This window comes from Schistocerca serialis, chromosome 5 (assembly GCF_023864345.2).
Source record: "Schistocerca serialis cubense isolate TAMUIC-IGC-003099 chromosome 5, iqSchSeri2.2, whole genome shotgun sequence".
Lineage (NCBI taxonomy): Eukaryota > Metazoa > Arthropoda > Insecta > Orthoptera > Acrididae > Schistocerca > Schistocerca serialis.
In genome coordinates, this window is record NC_064642.1 from 563,076,522 (window position 1) to 563,097,269 (window position 20,748).

At 41.0% G+C, this 20,748-nt stretch overlaps 1 protein-coding gene across 6 annotated transcripts in view; it reads right to left on the reverse strand.

The window, feature by feature from the left end:
- The window catches only part of LOC126480686 (protein lingerer), a 134,059-nt gene that overhangs the window by 90,865 nt on the left and 22,446 nt on the right, over nt 1-20,748 (reverse strand). For all 6 annotated transcript variants that reach the window (XM_050103920.1, XM_050103919.1, XM_050103918.1 and 3 more), the window contains exons 5-8: nt 16,992-17,190; nt 3,361-3,609; nt 710-975; nt 191-416 (exon numbers count right to left, since the gene is read on the reverse strand). In XM_050103920.1, the coding sequence (XP_049959877.1) occupies nt 191-416; nt 710-975; nt 3,361-3,609; nt 16,992-17,190 (940 nt within the window). The remainder of the gene's footprint in view (nt 1-190; nt 417-709; nt 976-3,360; nt 3,610-16,991; nt 17,191-20,748) is intronic.

Genomic DNA, 20,748 nt, shown 5'->3' on the forward strand with positions numbered 1-20,748 from the left:
ACAGGCCATTATGGCTCATTTTTCGCATTTGCTGGACATTATATAGGATGTGAACTTTGCTTTCAAGCGGGCTTCTAGCCAACACACAAGATGCTAAAGAGAAGGATTAAATTTTTGCATGGATCATAAATTTGTCTTTTCACACGAACAGCATGGAGAAAACAAAGTATAATTTGTGAAAATTAATTACCTGCTGAAGATGTGAACCCTGATGGAGGACTAGGAGGCTGGTAAGATGATGCTGACGATGATGAGACAGTGTAACTGCTACTACTTGTTGTCCCAAAGGAAGTTCCTGCAGACGTACTTGTGCCAATACCAACAGCAGATTTTAGGTTTTCTGTTGCTTGTGATAATTGATTCAGGTACTCAGACTGTGTTGAATTTAATTGGTTGACACCTACAGGAACTGGACTCTAAAAACATACCATACACAAATTATTTTCAGATGAACGACTCTGACAATAAAAAAAGAAGCAGTTTCACAAATTATATACAATATCAAAACAGTAACATTTTGTCCAGGAAGCATGAGAAGGGCCAAAGTATGGTTCCACATAACCATATATTGCAAAGGAGTACTTTTCGCAAGGAAGATGTTTAAAACATTTAAGTAAGGCTCATCAAAGAATTTCATGAAAAAAGAACTAAATGAGCTCAAACTGAAAGTAGGTCCAAACAATATGTATTTCTGGTACACTGTTCTTACTTGCGACAGCTGATTTGTTGTTGACTGATGTATTTCAAGGTTCTGAGACATCTGGCTTGAACTAGATGCCACACTGCTTGAAAGAGTCTGCGACGTCAATGCAGACGACAACTCTGTAGTTGGTTCCTGTGTGGGAATAACTGGTTCAGAGTTGACTACAGGTTCCACTGTACCACCACTGGGCGTGAATACCTTGCTGTCTGCTAGTGAACCAGTGTATTCTTCATTGTCCCAATCTTCCGGTGAAGGGAATTCGCCCCATTTTTCTGTGCCAAACCAGAGAAAATGCACTAATAAAGAAGTAGTGATATGAAATTATTGTACCTATACTAAAGTTAACAAAAACAAAATGTATACAATTTGTAATATGATACTGCAATTTATTTTCATCCTATTTAACAGTGTATATTCCATATTTATGCAATGCTGAAAGAAGAGGGAGGGAAAGGAGGCAAGTATGAATTTAGAAATTTAAATGGTGCAACACTACTCCTATTTTATGGCAAATTTGATTTAAGAAGCACAGTCATTTTACCACACACAACCCACATTAGTGTGATCCTTCTTAAAGCACTGAATTGCATGATTTTACATCATCATATGCCAAATACGGATGCTTCAGTGCTCAACAGAGGAGCAAACATATCTTCTTGTACTTAACGAACATGACAAAAACCAGATAAGGAAAGACTTGCAATGATAAAGGATACTACCACTTTCCCGTGTTTATATCTGCAATTCACTTATTTCTTAATAAAAAAATAATTAGCATGGCCTAAGTACTCGTCTTTGCTTCTCTTTTCACATAGTTTACCATTTTTCCAATCCTTATGAACTGATGTCACTTCTTACCATCCTTGTCTTTCTGCCTTCATTTGGCTTCCAATAATTACACACTATTTCTGGAAACATGTGATGTTCCCTGAAATTTCTAGGGTGTTCACTGATGCTTATATGAATTCAGTTGATGGTCCTATCTCTCCCTCTTTTTTCACTCATTCTTCTGACTGGTTCAATGCAGTCTACAATGATTTCCTCTCTTGTGACAATCTCTTCATCTCAAAGTAGTACTTGCACCCTGCATCAATTATTTGTCAGGTGTATTCCAATCTCTGTTTCACCTACAGTTTCTACCCTCTAGTAGCATTCCCTGCTGTCTTAATACATGACATTTCAATCATATCCTCCTCCTTGTCAGTGTTTTCCACATGTTCCTCTCTTCACTGATTCTGCAGAGAACCTCTCATTCTGAATCTGTCCACCTTTATTTTCAACTTTCTTCTACAGCACATAACAGTTTGATTCTCTTCCTTTCCAATATTCCAACACTCCACAATTCGCTACCATACAACACTGTGCTCCAAACAAACATTTTCCGAAATTTCTTCCTCAAAATAACCAACCATTGTATGGTGTTGCTATTTGTTGAAAAGTAAATTCAAAAATAATGCCAAGAAAACCATTCGCATATGCACAAGAATGATGATGTGTAGCAATGCACTTATTCTGGCAGCAAGCACTTGTAGCGTCGACAAGTAGGAATGGCATATCTCCGTCATCGCAAGTTATTTGACTCTGTAACTTAATGGCCCAAACCATCTTGCTAGTTCTGTTTGCTGTAAGACTTCTTGTAATGTGGACATCTGTATTAAATATACTGAGTCAAGGCTGGGTCACACTAGACTGGTTTTGTCATCATTTTATGAAGTATGTAAAATGATGCTTAATGGAAGCACAGATTATGTTTTCATGTTTCTGGAAATGAAGGAAGAATAATATTTTCAGTTTGTTGGCATATGTCAACATTATGATCGGGGGAAGGGGAGGCTCCCTGCCCCAGCCTCCTACTTACCCCCACCCAGTCACCACTCCCTTCATGCACTGTTGCTGCTGCTGCTGCTCACAATGCAGTTTCAGTAATCTGAGACTGCAGACTGTGTGTGTGTGTGTGTGTGTGTGTGTGAGAACACCCCCCCCCCCCCCCTGCTCTCAAGGAAAGAAAGAAAAACTGGAACTTTTTGTGGCTACATACAAGTCACCATTCATCTTCCAAGATGTTGAGTTTCAAATTATTGATAGTGGGTCAAGGACACAGAATGACTTTCTTTGGATACAGCTTGGAACCATTCCAGCTCCTGCTTGAACTATTTTCGAAAATGATGGAAAGTCCAAAATAATACTTTGATGTGTATCTATATTCTTTTAAAATTTCTCTTATCTCACAAATATAGCTACAACTTGTTTACCACAAGTTGGTCAGTTCCAATCTGGAAGAAGCTACCGTGGAGACATTGCTTTTGATTGATAGCACACAGCACAAATATTAGGCTTGACAGTCTACACTGAGCAACCACAAATCAAATGCACTTTCAATCTAGAATGTTCTTACACAGAAGTATCAACAAAGTAGGAAAAGATAGATTGCTTCTTACTGTAAAGATAAAATGTTAAGTGCACACAGATACAATTGAAAGACACTTACACATAAGTTTTCGGCTTCAGCCTTTGTCAGAAAAAGAAAGTGAAACACACAGCATTCATTCTCACAAGCAAGCACATTTCACATACACGAGACTGCCAACTCTGGCGTCTCTGACACTAATAATAAATAGTTATTGGCAGATATATCACAACAGTAAATATTGACCTACCCATTTTTAGCGGATCTCCACCAGAACTGTCATCTGCAGTGGGGTTGTTCCACGTATCTATAGACCTTGGGAAACCAGTCTTGTCACGGCTCTGGAATGTACGAGGACCTAGGCGACCTCCACCTCGTCCACCTCTACCAGATCGACCTGGGCCATTCAGCACTCGTCCTCCACCTCCACCACGATAAAAGCCCTCCCCTCGACTCTCCTCTAAATTTTTCTCATTTTCTTTATTTTCACGTCCACGCCCTAAAAAAAAGGCACACAAATTGTAATTTTAACTTGTAGAAGTAATGTAAATAATGTGTATCAAATAAGGTTTGAATGAGCATTTATTTACAACTCTACTATTCTAATTTCCACCTTAAGGCCACCTGCAACAACATGAACAGTAAAAATACAGCTGCACAGAGGAAAACAAAAATAATACAAATGAGTACAACATTAAAATACAGTGAAACCTCACTCGTACACTTTTCAAGGGACTTACAAAAAATGGTGTAAAATGTGGGAAATAAAGTTTTAAGCTGTAAAATTTACATATAGGATACCCCCTTGCACTTTATGTATTATATATGTACATAACAAGCGTCAGAAGACCTGTCAGGGATTTGTTTATAATCTAATGATGGTTTATTATCTAATAAAAACCGCTTATGTAACTAGAACTGATAGCTGCCTGGGAAGTAGGGACGTTTGATTCAATTTAATATGTCATAATCAATGTTTTTGAAAGCCTGCAGTTGTCAGTAATTATTTAAATAATGAAATACTGCACTAGTTACATATTTTTCTCATGCTTAGCATCATGCATTTCAAGAATTTTTTTTCTCATTGTCAAGTGCAGATATGTAAATAAGTATTTTGTATGCTGTTTGAATAGGAAGTGGAATAAAATCAAGAAAACTTTCCTAAAGTGGAGTGAGAAGGTATTAGGATTCCAGGACACCAGAAGAAAGCCATGGATATCTGATCATATATGGCAGAAGATTGAAGGAAGGAGAGAAATAAAGGCCTTGATCAATCAGCGTAGGGACGAAGAAGAAAAACAACGCCTTAGGGCAAGGTACAATGAAGTTCACTGGCAAGTGAAGAGAAACACTAGATCTCATAGAAGAAATTGGGTAGAACAGCTTGCAGAAAGAGCTTAAGAGGCAGCAGGAAAGGGCGATTTGAAATAGCTATATAATATCTCCAAACAGCTGCCCCAGGAAAGCATTAAAGAAAGTAAGCCAGTGAAGTCTAAAGATGGTGAACTGTTGACCAATAGTGAGGAGCAGCTAAAGCGATGGAAGGAATATTTCAGTGAGATATTCAACATGACCCTAATCCATCAAGAAGAACAAGAGCAGGAGGAACTAGACCTTGTGATGAAGCAAGCTGGGAAAATTTTAATTCCCCTCTTGTTTTGCCATCTGCCTCCTTAATTCATTTTCTCACTTAATTTACCACCAGATCTAATTGTGTGCCTAGTTTTATTTATGTAATTTTTTTTTTTTACTAGTTAGCATCTTTTGTTATAGGGTGAAATCAGTGATTTTTTTCATAACTTAAATTCTACTGTTGACGTATAAACAAATATAAATTCTGCACTAATTATAAACATTTGGAAGACGAACTAATAGTATTCTTAAAGTATTTATTTGGCTCTATTCGATAACATGTTAGCAAAGCCAGTCTTTAATTAATTCCAAAGTAATTAATAGTTTTGTCAAAAGTATTGTTTGTGTGACTACACATGTTAATTTCACGATTTAAACAAATAATTCGGCTTAACCCTTGTAGTGGAAGAAACTTTTATAAGAGACGCAATTTTTCGATGTATTCGGTCAATTTAACAAGTTAAGTTTTAATTGTAATTTCTGTAAACTGAACTTCGAACAGTGTGTAGTTTCAGCACCTGTTATTGCAAGGATATAAAAGGGCCCCATTTTTGGTCACGGCCGAGTTTCAGAAGAGAAACCTGTGCTGGTTAGAATAACAACAATGCTTCAACTTAACTGTGGAATAAGTGTTAAAAAATTAGGCCATGCGTAAAAACAATGACAGTGTCTGCTCCATATGTACCTGTTTATTCTTCAAGAACTGTGAACTATGTGGCTATGTTTTTATTGCTCACAGATGTTCAACAGTGAACTATTGTAGCAGTATGTGGAGCTTCGTCTGAGAACTATTAATGAGGCTTATGGAAAGTTTAAACGATAGTGCACTGCCATTCACATATAACTGTTTATTGCTGGGTGGTTGTGCAAAGTGAAAGTAAACTACCGTGAAACGCAAATGTGTACCTGTCAACTACATTATTTACAGTAGTCAGTACCCAAATTACAAACCCCATTTTTCAGCCAGTGTAGCAACGCAGTACGTTGACACTTAGGACAACAAATGAATAAATGAAGCAGGTGGAACCACCACAACCAACAGGAAATGCCTGCACTGCAAATCAATACTCACCCTACCAACAAGAGCGAAATTATCAAGGCTCTTAAAAGCTGCAAGAATAACAAGGCAACTTGTGTAGATAGTTTGGTGACGGAAATGCTCAAGGCAGACTATGAAGTAACAGCAGATGTGTTACTGCCCCTGTTCCAAGAAATCTGGAACACAGAAACCATCCTGGAAGATTGGAGGAAGGGAATCCTTATCAAGTTGCCCAAGAAAGGAGACCTGGCAAAGTGCAACAACTGGTGTGACATCGCATTTTTGTCTATACCCAGTAAAGTATTTTCAAGGATTGTTTTAAATCGTCCCAGAGTGTCCATGGATTGTAAGCTCAGGAAAGAACTGGCTGGTTTCAGAGAAAGCATACCATGCACAGACCAAATCAACACCTTAAGCATCATTATTGAGCAAACCACGGAATACTGGTCTCCTTCGTCGACTTTGAAAAAGCCTTTGATAGGATGGAGTGTGAAGCCATCTGGAAAACAACGCAAAGTTATGGAGTATCTCCAAAGATCATCAGTATCGTGAAGATGATGTACAGAGAATATACTTGCCAGGTGAAATATGATGGAAATCTCTCAGAACCATTTACTTTAAATTCTGAAGTAAGGCAGGGTTGTTTGTTTTCACCACTGCTGTTTTTGCTGACATTAGATGGCATGAAGGTAAACCGAGAGAAAAGGAGAGGTATACAGTGGACTCTATATGATCGCCTGGAGGACCTTGACTTTGCGGACGACATCTGCCTTCTGTCCCACATTTTCAAGGATATGAGTGAGAAACTTAAGGAATTGGAAACAGAAGCTCAGAGAGTTGGATTAAAAATAAACATGGCTAAGACTAAATAACTTAGTATATCTAAAAACAAAGATGATGTCAATTACCGAACGAAAGTGCTGGCAGGTTGATAGACACACAAACAAACACAAACACACACACAAAATTCAAGCTTTCGCAACAAACTGTTGCCTCATCAGGAAAGAGGGAAGGAGAGGGAAAGACGAAAGGATGTGGGTTTTAAGGGAGATGAGGCAACAGTTTGTTGCGAAAGCTCGAATTTTGTGTGTGTGTGTGTTTGTGTTTGTTTGTGTGTCTATCGACCTGCCAGCGCTTTCGTTCGGTAAGTCACACCATCTTTGTTTTTAGATATATTTTTCCCACGTGGAATGTTTCCCTCTATTATATTGATATCAGTAATTTGAACCCAACAATTACGTTTGTTATTGTCACTGTTGCATTTCGAAATCTTTTCTGTCGTTTTATTTTCTCTGTCTGTTTTTGCCAGTAGTTTCACTTTGCATTCACCTTCTCCTTTTTACCGTAATCTGCTATATAATTTTATCCCACCTATATATACTCTGGTGAGCAAGATGTATGAGACAGGCGAAATACCCACAGACTTCAAGAAGAATATAATAATTCCAATCCCAAAGAAAGCAGGTTTTGACAGATGTGAAAATTACCGAACTATCAGTTTAATAAGTCACAACTGCAAAATACTAACGCGAATTCTTTACAGACGAATGGAAAAACTGGTAGAAGCGGACTTCGGGGAAGATCAGTTTGGATTCCGTAGAAATGTTGGAACACGTGAGGCAATACTAACTTTACGACTTATCTTAGAAGAAAGATTAAGAAAAGGCAAACCTACGTTTCTAGCCTTTGTAGACTTAGAGAAAGATTTTGACAACGTTAACTGGAATACTCTCTTTCAAATTCTGAAGGTGGCAGGGGTAAAATACAAGGAGCGAAAGGCTATTTACAATTTGTACAGAAACCAGATGGCAGTTATAAGAGTCGAGGGGCATGAAAGGGAAGCAGTGGTTGGGAAGGGAGTGAGACAGGGTTGTAGCCTCTCCCCGATGTTATTCAATCTGTATATTGAGCAAGCAGTAAAGGAAACAAAAGAAAAATTCGGAATAGGTATTAAAATTCATGGAGAAGAAGTAAAAACTTTGAGGTTCGCCGATGACATTGTAATTCTGTCAGAGACAGCAATGGACTTGGAAGAGCAGTTGAACGGAATGGACAGTGTCTTGAAAGGAGGATATAAGATGAACATCAACAAAAGCAAAACGAGGATAATGGAATGCAGTCAAATTAAATCGAGTGATGCTGAGGGGATTAGATTAGGAAATGAGACACTTAAAGCAGTAAAGGAGTTTTGCTATTTAGGGAGTAAAATAACTGATGATGGTCGAAGTAGAGAGGATATAATGTGTAGACTGGCAATGGCAAGGAAAGCGTTTCTGAAGAAGAGAAATTTGTTAACATCTAGTATAGATTTAAGTGTCAGGAAGTCGTTTCTGAAAGTATTTGTATGGAGTGTAGCCATGTATGGAAGTGAAACATGGACGATAACCAGTTTGGACAAGAAGAGAATAGAAGCTTTCGAAATGTGGTGCTACAGAAGAATGCTGAAGATAAAGTGGGTAGATCACGTAACTAATGAGGAGGTATTGAATAGGATTGGGGAGAAGTGAAGTTTGTGGCACAACTTGACTAGAAGAAGGGATCGGTTGGTAGGACATGTTTTGAGGCATCAAGGGATCACAAATTTAGCATTGGAGGGCAGCGTGGAGGGTAAAAATCGTAGAGGGAGACCAAGAGATCAATACACTAAGCAGATTCAGAAGGATGTAGGTTGCAGTAGGTACTGGGAGATGAAGAAGCTTGCACAGGATGGAGTAGCATGGAGAGCTGCATCAAACCAGTCTCAGGACTGAAGACCACAACAACAACAACAACATATATATATACTCAATAATACGTAACCCACTTCCAAACCATAACCAAAAAAATTTTTCTACCCCTTTCAACACTACCGCCGCTATAATATCCACCATTTCTGGTTCACAAACAGTTCCTTTCACCTTTTAAACAACCATTTCAACCAGTTCTAATAACTTTCGCTTTATTTCCATTTCCGTTTTCCCCACATCACTGATAATTTTTATCCGCTGCCCACAGGTTTTAACGTCATTATTTCTTCGTCAGACAATTGTCAGCCTCATTTTGATAATCTGCCACTGCAAAACCACTCCTTTTAATATATTACACGCAGTTTTTTCGAAATTTTCCCGAATATCTCCGTCCTTTAACGTGTTTTGGTGGCAACACAACCACCTAACCTTTGTGCACATCGTTGTCTACCATCCCAAGTCCAACATAGCCCAGCTGCAACCAACACCTTCTTGCCTTTTTTCACACCAGATCTGCAGTTACTTTCCAGTCCACATTTATCTCTCCCCATATATTTTTATTTTCATTTTCATTTAAGCCTCATGTCACACTTGCCACCTTCTAATACCATGTCACCCTCACAACACCCCCACAACGACCCCATTAAGTTTTATTTACATTCCCTCCGCAAACATGCCTTCGCCCTAGCCAGATTACGCTCCCATATTCTATTTTCTCAGGCTTGTCTGACATTTGGCATTACCCCCAAAGGCCTCACACTTAAAGTTCCCATCTCTGGCTGCAACCATTCTTTCCATCAGTCCCTATACCAGTTCCAAACTGAACAATCCATTGCCCTCACCCACCTAATCCTTCCCCTACACATCAACTCAGCCAATGAACACACCCGTCAACTCCTATCCAATAAAAGTCCTTAATCTTTCCTCTCCCACATCCACACCGGCTGTTCAGAGCATCTTCCTACAGGCCAACCACAAATCAGAACAGCATGCCACCCTCCACCTCAAAAAACTATCCAATCTCCTGGTTTCCCACCTCTGGAAAGGCAACTCACTCACCCCTCACAACCTTTCCAGCAAACCTGAACCTCCTCTCATTGCACACAAACCCAGTCTCTCCCATCTAATCAATCTCCCACTTCCAGCTCCACTCCCCCCAAAACCTCAAAATTCCAATCAACACAACCTGGAACCACAACACCCTAATTCAGTAGTTAACCTTTCCTCCAAACCTCTCTCCCAATCCGAAACCTCTGTCCTATCCAAAGGCCTCACCTTCAGCCCCACTCCCAGATTCAACCAAACAGCCCTCGTCAAAGATTTACTGTCCTACACTCGTACTCTCTGCTGGAAATATCACTTTGCCATGAAGAAAAATGATCCTAATCCTACTCCTAATGATCCAACTCCCCAAGACACTATCCAAATTGAACCCTGCCTGGAACAGTTCCGTCCTCCATCACAGCGGGACCCACCTCCTCTTCCTCAAAATCACCCTCTCCAAACCTTCCAGGAGTTTCTGACTTCCAGCCTTGCCTCTCAATCCTTCTTAAAAAACCTTAATCCTACTCCCAACATCACCACTGCTGAAGCCCAGGCTATCCATGATCTGAAGGCTGACCGATCCATCGTCATTCTTCCGGCGGACAAGGGTTCCACGACCGTGGTACTTGATCGTCGGGAGTATGTGGCTGAGGGACTGCGTCAGCTTTCAGACAACACCACATACAAAGTTTGCCAAGGTAACCCCATTCCCGATGTCCAGGCGGAGCTTCAAGGAATCCTCAGAACCTTAGGCCCCCTGCAAAACCTTTCACCTGACTCCATCAACCTCCTGACCCCACCGACACGCCGCACCCCTACCTTCTTCCTAAAATCCACAAACCCAATCATCCCGGCCGTCCCATTGTAGCTGGTTACCAAGCCCCCACAGAACGTATCTCTGCCTACGTAGATCAACACCTTCAACCCATTACATGCAGTCTCCCATCCTTCATCAAAGACACCAACCACTTTCTCGAACGCCTGGAACCTTACCCAATCTGTTACCCCCGGAAACCATCCTTGTAACCATTGATGCCACTTCCTTATACACAAATATCCCGCACGTCCAGGGCCTCGCTGCGATGGAGCACTTCCTTTCACGCCGATCACCTGCCACCCTACCTAAAACATCTTTCCACATCACCTTAGCCAGCTTCATCCTGACCCACAACTTCTTCACTTTTGAAGGCCAGACATACCAACAATTAAAGGGAACAGCCATGGGTACCAGGAAGGCCCCCTCGTACGCCAACCTATTCATGAGTCGCTTAGAGGAAGCCTTCTTGGTTACCCAGGCCTGCCAACCCAAAGTTTGGTACAGATTTATTGACGACATTTTCATGATCTGGACTCACAGTGAAGAAGAACTTCAGAATTTCCTCTCCAACCTCAACTCCTTTGGTTCCATCAGATTCACCTGGTCCTACTCCAAATCCCATGCCACTTTCCTTGACGTTGACCTCCACCTGTCCAATGGCCAGCTACACACGTCAGTCCACATCAAACCCACCAACAAGCAACAGTACCTCCATTATGACAGCTGCCACTCATTCCACATCAAACGGTCCCTTCCCTACAGCCTAGGTCTTCGTGGCAAACGAATCTGCTCCAGTCCGGAATCCCTGAACCATTACACCAACAACTTGACAACTACTTTCGCATCTCGCAACTACCCTCCCGACCTGGTACAGAAGCAAATAACCAGAGCCACTTCCTCATCCCCTCGAACCCAGAATCCCCCACAGAAGAGCCACAAAAGTGCCTCACTTGTGACAGGATACTTTCCGGGACTGGATCAGATTCTGAATGTGGCTCTCCAGCAGGGATACGACTTCCTCAAATCCTGCCCTGAAATGAGATCCATCCTTCATGAAATCCTCCCCACTCCACCAAGAGTGTCTTTCCGCCGTCCACCTAAAATTCGTAACCTGTTAGTTCATCCCTATGAAATCCCCAAACCACCTTCCCTACCCTCTGGCTCCTATCCGTGTAACCGCCCCCCGTTGTAAAACCTGTCCCATGCACCCTCCCACCACCACCTACTCCAGTCCTGTAACCCGGAAGGTGTACACGATCAAAGGCAGAGCCACATGTGAAAGCACCCACGTGATTTACCAACTGACCTGCCTACACTGTGATGCATTCTATGTGGGAATGACCAGCAACAAACTGTCCATTCGCATGAATGGACACAGGCCGACAGTGTTTGTTGGTAATGAGGATCACCCTGTGGCTAAACATGCCTTGGTGCACGGCCAGCACATCTTGGCACAGTGTTACACCGTCCGGGTTATTTGGATACTTCCCACCAATACCAACCTATCCGAACTCCGGAGATGGGAACTTGCTCTTCAATATATCCTCTCTTCCCGTTACCCACCAGGCCTCAATCTCCGCTAATTTCAAGTTGCCGCCACTCATACCTCACCTGTCATTCAACATCATCTTTGCCTCTTCACTTCCGCTTCGACTGACATCTCTGCCCAAACTCTTTGTCTCTAAATATGTCTGCTTGTGTCTGTATATGTGTGGACGGATGTGTGTGTGTGTGTGTGTGCGCGCGCGCGCGCGCGCGCGCGCGCGCGCGCGCGCGCGCGCGAGTGTATACCTGTCCTTTTTTTCCCCTAAGTTAAGTCTTTCCGCTCCCGGGATTGGAATGACTCCTTACCCTCTCCCTTAAAACCCACACCCTTTCGTCTTTCCCTCTCCTTCCCTCTTTCCTGATGAGGCAACAGTTTGTTGCGAAAGCTTGAATTTTGTGTGTGTGTTTGTGTTTGTTTGTGTGTGTATCAACCTGCCAGCGCTTTCGTTCGGTAAGTCACAACATCTTTGTTTTTAGATATATTTTTCCCACGTGGAATGTTTCCCTCTATTGTACTAAATAACTTAGAATGGACAGTAAGAACAAGAATGCACTAGCTGTGAAAGAAGAGGAGACTGAGCAAGTGGAGAGCCTTTGTAGTCTGGGAAGTACTGTTTCCAAAAATGGAGGAGCGACAGAAGATGTTGAAACAAGGATAAAAAAGGCAAAAGGGGCTTTGCCCAGCTGCGACCAGTTTGGACATTTCGTGAAATACTGTTGAAGGTAAAGCCTACAATCTTTGACTCAAATGTAAAATCTGTTAGCTCTTTTACAGGTGTGAGACGTGGAAGGTGACAGCACAAATTAAAACACGAGTAGGGCTACAAACCTCCAACAATAAATGTTTGAGGACTATACTGAGAGTATGCTGCCCAAATGATATCTCAAACCAAGAATTAATGCAAGACACCCAACAACGGAAAGCCGACATAACCATGAAAGAAGGGAAATGGAGATGGATTGGACACATTCTGAGAAGAGGTCTGCAACATATTCCAAAGCAGGCTTTAGAATGGAATCCACAAGGAGCAAGGAGGAGAGGCAGACCGAGGTCGACCTGGCGCAGGACTGTTGAAGCTGAGGTGGCAGCCATTGGCCAGTCCTGAAGTAACATCAAGAAGACGGCAACGAACAGGGTCAGATAGAGAGCTCTAATACAGGGTGTTTCAAAAATGACCGGTATATTTGAAACGGCAATAAAAACTAAACGAGCAGCGATAGAAATACACCGTTTGTTGCAATATGCTTGGGACAACAGTACATTTTCAGGCGGACAAACTTTCGAAATTACAGTAGTTACAATTTTCAACAACAGATGGCGCTGCAAGTGATGTGCAAGATATAGAAGACAACGCAGTCTGTGGGTGCGCCATTCTGTACGTCGTCTTTCTGCTGTAAGCGTGAGCTGTTCACAACGTGCAAGTGTGCTGTAGACAACATGGTTTATTCCTTAGAACAGAGGATTTTTCTGGTGTTGGAATTCCACCGCCTAGAACACAGTGTTGTTGCAACAAGACGAAGTTTTCAACGGAGGTTTAATGTAACCAAAGGACCGAAAAGCGATACAATAAAGGATCTGTTTGAAAAATTTCAACGGACTGGGAACGTGACGGATGAACGTGCTAGAAAGGTAGGGCGACCGCGTACGGCAACCACAGAGGGCAACGCGCAGCTAGTGCAGCAGGTGATCCAACAGCGGCCTCGGGTTTCTGTTCGCCGTGTTGCAGCTGCGGTCCAAATGACGCCAACGTCCACGTATCGTATCATGCACCAGAGTTTACACCTCTATCCATACAAAATTCAAACGCGGCAACCCCTCAGCGCCGCTACCATTGCTGCACGAGAGACATTCGCTAACGATATAGTGCACAGGATTGATGACGGCGATATGCATGTGGGCAGCATTTGGTTTACTGACGAAGCTTATTTTTACCTGGACGGCTTCGTCAATAAACAGAACTGGCGCATATGGGGAACCGAAAAGCCCCATGTTGCAGTCCCATCGTCCCTGCATCCTCAAAAAGTACTGGTCTGGGCCGCCATTTCTTCCAAAGGAATCATTGGCCCATTTTTCAGATCCGAAACGATTACTGCATCACGCTATCTGGACATTCTTTGTGAATTTGTGGCGGCACAAACTGCCTTAGACGACACTGCGAACACCTCGTGGTTTATGCAAGATGGTGCCCGGCCACATCGCACGGCCGACGTCTTTAATTTCCTGAATGAATATTTCGATGATCGTGTGATTGCTTTGGGCTATTCGAAACATACAGGAGGCGGCGTGGATTGGCCTCCCTATTCGCCAGACATGAACCCCTGTGACTTCTTTCTGTGGGGACACTTGAAAGACCAGGTGTACCGCCAGAATCCAGAAACAATTGAACAGCTGAAGCAGTACATCTCATCTGCATGTGAAGCCATTCCGCCAGACACGTTGTCAAAGGTTTCGGGTAATGTCATTCAGAGACTACGCCATATTATTGCTACACATGGTGGATATGTGGAAAATATCGTACTATAGAGTTTCCTAGACTGCAGCGCCATCTGTTGTTGAAAATTGTAACTACTGTAATTTCGAAAGTTTGTCTGCCTGAAAATGTACTGTTGTCCCAAGCATGTTGCAACAAACGGTGTATTTCTATCGCTGCTCGTTTAGTTTTTATTGCCGTTTCAAATATACCGGTCATTTTTGAAACACCCTGTATGTGTCCTATGCTCCACATCGGAGTAAAAGCAATTAAGTCAAGTAAGTCATGGTGTTCGAATATGTGTTGTTCTGCATATTTTGCACTGTAGTTGTCTTTTTAAGGTTATCAGGTACAGTGCCGGTGCCATATCAGTTACGTTGTGTTTTATTTGCTGAAGAAGGCTTTGGCTGAAAACTATGTGAAACAATCTTTTCGTTGTGCTTGTCTGCAACTCAACTGGTCGTCTTTACAGAGAGCAGCAATCTATCTTTCTCCTAATATTGCTGATATTCCAACCCGAAGTTTCCACTGTTTGAAATTGAAGTTATTGGTAAATACGAAGGAAACAGTGAGCTGCCCAATGTGAACGGTATAGACTACATGAATGACAATAAAAAGATTGTGTAGTCAGATGAGGATGGTGAAAGAGCTTAATGTTTATAACATTTAAATAAATGAACTCCACAGTACACGACGACTCCCAATGGTGAAAGAATTCTTATGGCAATCATTTTTCCATGACTGTATCACATTCACTGAATAGCAAAGGAAGGAACATCAAGCTCTCTGTGTATGACTACATGGTCTAATTTTATTTTACGTCAACTTACTACACATGACATGTTAGGATCTGCATGTTTGGGGTTCAGCAGGAAGCTAATTTTTGTAGTCTCCACAGTGAACAGGAACTTCTTGAATCAATTACTCTACATAAATTTCCAGGTGAGTAACACCAGAAAATATTTACATTGTCAAGTTTGAAGTTTCCCCGTAAAATCTGATAAAACGTTTCTATTGTCAGCAAAGAGAATTGTTTCTGATTCTTGAATGCGTGATGGCAGATCATTTTATATAACAAGAAAATGAGTGGACATGATATCGATCCCTTCAGTATTTTTAACAGAAGTCAAGGAAAGAGTGATAATTTTGAGCTGCAAAAACACAACAATAGAAAATAATTTGAACAAATTAATTTTGCTTTCATCATTTCAGAGCTCACTCATCACTGTGTTGAGCCATTAGACATCATATGGTTGACATGTTTTTAATTTCACTGATAGTCATTCTTGAGAAGGTAATGGGCTATACCCATATTAGAATACTGAGTTGTCATATCAATGTGTGAACAACAATTGTTGCCCATGGTGTAACCACTGCGATTTGTATTTCTCAGGTTCTTTACTTCTCTGCAAAGCTACTTTTGTCTTAAGAAACAAGCAGCAGGGATGAGAACAAAATTGATAAGGCTATTATAAACCTACGTAGAGACTCAGCACTGCATATTAACAGAAAACAAGCACAGATTAAGTACAATATCTTAAAGCTGTTTTTACTACAATTATACTGTCTGCTTAGCTAACAACGAACCAACATCACCTGCTTCTGCAAGTAACTAATAATACCTTTGTTATTCTAATCAAAGATCAGTGTATATATGTTCTTAGTTCAGTTCAAAGACAAATTAAGCATGTGGTCCAATGGTACAACACACTGGCATTGTAAAAAATCATGTTCTTGGGGTAATTCATACCAAATTTGTTTTTCAAGTTCCTGCACTGAACTACCCACATGTTGGCACTGCAAAAATCATGTTCTTACGGTAATGCATAGCAAATTTGTTTTTCAAAGTCCCACATGGAACTACCTGGAAATAACTCAGTCATCCTTCACTGTGTATGACATAGCAGCAAATAACTATTCCCAAAAGTGTAAAGTTTTAGTGGCACGAAGAATATTCAGTACACCTAAAAACTGAATTATGTACCAATTTGACAATTCTACAACATTTTCCAAAGCCTGTAGAAATGAATTATACTTTTGTATTGGAAACTTTAAAAACAGTTTCCCCTTTCTGCATGACAGCTGTTGTATTAATTAAATAGTAAGAACACTGTCCAACAAGGTGGTGACGCCTGTCCAAAGTAGAGATACAAACCATTCAGCTAGATGAATAATTTTCGATGCAAACTGAGCAACTATCAAGTGATGAGCTTGAAAAAGAAACATTTTACTAAGGACTCTTGTCATGCAGAATGATAAAGTAATTCATTTTTTCTGTCCCGCTGAAGAATCTGGACAGATCATAATTTATGGCAATTTTATTTCTTGAACAGCATACCCAACAGTGTGGGCTAATTTTGAATCAGATAACAGAAAAATACACAATTCCATATACCCATACACCCCACATATCTAAATTTAACCAATACGTTCAATATAATTGCAAAGCCACTTCACACAATATGCAAAATTGAGAACTAATAACACAAGTTTCCTGTTGTGTACAAATAAACTTTTTAGTATCCACAAGAAATGGTTGACTGAAATATCTTTCAGCGTCAGGTAACAGTATCCATAGATAGGTCTTAAAACTTTTTATAAACTCACATCTTCTGGCATCATTTCGTCCACCCCTCATACGTGGAGGCCCGCCACCCCGTATGCGGGAACGGTCCCTTTCCTGAACAGCTCCGCCTTCTCGGTCCCATTCCTCTTGTTCTGTGTCCCTATTATTCACAGTTGCTTCTGTCTTTGCAGCACTGGGTTGTCGATTCTTTTTCTTTTTACTTGTAGTTTCCCAACCAGTCTGCAATCAGAAGAAAAATATAAAAACTTTACTTTAAAAAACCAGACTGAAAACAAAACATTAAGGCTTCTGTTACCGCTTACATGTTTTCAAAAATACTTCAGTACATTAGAGAGCCTGCACGTTTCAGTAACTGATTGATCACGATTACAGTTCAACATCCCATCGACAACATCAAATGGACCAGAAACTCAAATTGGGGAATGAAACTGGCTGTGCCCTTACAAGGAAACAGTTCTGGCCATTGCCTTAAGTGTATAGTAAAATCAAGAAATACCTAAATGTGGACTGACAGACAAAGAATCTGAGCTGGCATGACTGAGTAAGAGGCCAATGTCTTATCGCTGTCATCTATCTCTGAATTTCTGTTCACATCATTAACAAATTTCTGTACACATCATTAACATCAGCTCAATCACACTCCTGAGGAACTATTAAAATTAAGTTTGTTCTATGACTCCTTATAATACACCAGTGGCTTTTTAGGCCAATTGCATAAAAGGGCAAATCTTTAAATGGAATATTTACTACTACCATTATTACCAATCAAATACAAAGAAAATTATTAAAAATTATAGCTACATATAGATACCAGTAAATCATCATCCCTGACATTTAATCAATATTTCCACAGTGTGATACCAGGGTGTATACGTGGATAAGTCCCCCCCATGAACCTTGCCGTTGGTGGGGAGGCTTGCGTGCCTCAGTGATACAGATAGCTGTACCGTAGGTGCAGCCACAACGGAGGGGTATCTGTTGAGAAGCCAGACAAACGTGTGGTTCCTGAAGAGGGGCAGCAGCCTTTTCAGTAGTTGCAGGGGCAACAGTCTGGATGATTGACTGATTAGGCCTTGTAACACTAACCAAAATGGCCTTGCTGTTCTGGTACTGCGAACGGCTGAAAGCAAGGGGAAACTACAGCCGCAATTTTTCCCGAGGACATGCAGCTTTCCTGTATGATTAAATGATGATGGTGTCCTTTTGGGTAAAATATTCCGGAGGTAAAATAGACACTCATTCGGATCTCCGGGCGGGGAGTACTCAAGAGGACGTCGTTATCAGGAGAAAAAACTGGCGTTCTACAGATCAGAGCGTGGAATGTCAGATCCCTTAATCGGGCAGGTAGGTTAGAAAATTTAAAAAGGGAAATGGATAGGTTAAAGTTGGATATAATGGGAATTAGTGAAGTTCAGTGGCAGGAGGAACAAGACTTTTGGTCAGGTGAATACAGGGTTATAAATACAAAATCAAATAGGGGTAATGCAGGAGTAGGTTTAATAATGAATAAAAAAATAGGAGTGTGGGTAAGCTACTACAAACAGCATAGTGAACGCATTATTGTGGCCAAGATAGACACGAAGCCCATGCCTACCACAGCAGTACAAGTTTATATGCCAACTAGCTCTGCAGATGATGAAGAAATTGATGAAGTGTATGATGAGAGAAAAGAAATTATTCTGGTAGTGAAGGGAGATGAAAATTTAACGGTCATGGCTGACTGGAATTCGAGAGTAGGAAAAGGGAGAGAAGGAAACGTAGTAGGTGAATATGGCTTGGGGCTAAGAAATGAAAGAGGAAGCCGCCTGGTAGAATTTTGGGCAGAGCATAACTTAATCATAGCTAACACTTGGTTTAAGAATCATGAAAGAAGGTTGTATACATAGAAGAACCCTGGATTTACTAGTAGGTATCAGATAGATTATATAATGGCAAGACAGAAATTTAGGAACCAGGTTTTAAATTGTACGACATTTCCAGGGGCAGATGTGGACTCTGACCACAATCTATTGGTTATGAACTGTATATTAAAACTGAAGAAACTGCAAGAAGGTGGGAATTTAAGGAGATGGGACCTGGATAAACTGAAAGAACCAGAGGTTGTACAGAGTTTCAGGGAGAGCATAAGGGAACAACTGACAGGAATGGGGGAAAGAAATACAGTAGAAGAAGAATGGGTAGCTTTGAGGGATGAAATAGTGAAGGCAGCAGAGGATCAAATAGGTAAAAAGACAAGGGCTAGTAGAAATCCTTGGGTAACAGAAGAAATATTAAATTTAATTGATGAAAGGAGAAAATATAAAAATGCAGTAAATGAAGCAGGCAAAAAGGAATACAAACGTCTCAAAAATGAGATCGACAGAAAGTGCAAAATGGCTAAGCAGGGATGGCTAGATGGCAAATGTAAGGATGTAGAGGCTTATCTCACTAGGGGTAAGATAGACACTGCCTACAGGAAAATTAATGAGACCTTTGGAGAAAGGAGAACCACATGCATGAATATCAAGAGCTTTGATGGAAACCCAGTTCTAAGCAAAGAAGGGAAAGCAGAAAGGTGGAAGGAGTATATAGAGGGTCTATACAAGGGTGATGTACTTGAGGACAATATTATGGAAACAGAAGAGGATGTAGATGAAGATGAAATGGGAGATATGATATTGCGTGAAGAGTTTGACAGAGCACTGAAAGACCTGAGTCGAAACAAGGCCCACGGAGTAGACAACATTCCATTAGAACCACTGACAGCCTTGAGAGAGCCAGTCCTGACAAAGCTCTACCATCTGGTGAGCAAGATGTATGAGACAGGCAAAATACCCACAGACTTCAAGAAGAATATAATAATCCCAATCCCAAAGAAAGCAGGCGTTGACAGATGTGAAAATTACCGAACTATCAGTTTAATAAGTCACAGCTGCAAAATACTAACACAAATTCTTTATAGACGAATGGAAAAACTGATAGAAGCTGACCTCGGGGAAGATCAGTTTGGATTCCATAGAAATGTCGGAACACGTGAGGCAATACTGACCCTACGACTTATCTTAGAAGAAAGATTAAGGAAAGGCAAAACTACATTTCTAGCGTTTGTAGACTTAGAGAAAGCTTTTGACAATGTTGATTGGAATACTCTCTTTCAAATTCTGAAGGTGGCAGGGGTAAAATACAGAGAGCGAAAGACTATTTACAATTTGTACAGAAACCAGATGGCAGTTATAAGAGTCGAGGGACACGAAAGGGAAGCAGTGGTTGGGAAGGGAGTGAGACAGGGTTGTAGCCTCTCCCCGATGTTATTCAATCTGTATATTGAGCAAGCAATAAAGGAAACAAAAGAAAAGTTCGGAGTAGGTATTAAAATCCATGGAGAAGAAATAAAAACTTTGAGGTTCGCTGATGACATTGTAATTCTGTCGGAGACAGCAATGGACTTGGAAGATCAGTTGAACGGAATGCACAGTGTCTTGAAAGGAGGGTATAAGATGAACATCAACAAAAGCAAAACGAGGATAATGGAATGTAGTCTAATTAAGTCAGGTGATGCTGAGGGAATTAGATTAGGAAATGATACACTTAAAGTAGTAAAGGAGTTTTGCTATTTGGGGAGCAAAATAACTGATGATGGTCGAAGTAGAGAGGATATAAAATGTAGACTGGCAATGGCAAGGAAAGCGTTTCTGAAGAAGAAAAATTTGTTAACATCGGTATAGATTTAAATGTCAGGAAGTCGTTTCTGAAAGTATTCGTTTGGAGTGTAGCCATTTATGGAAGTGAAACACGGAT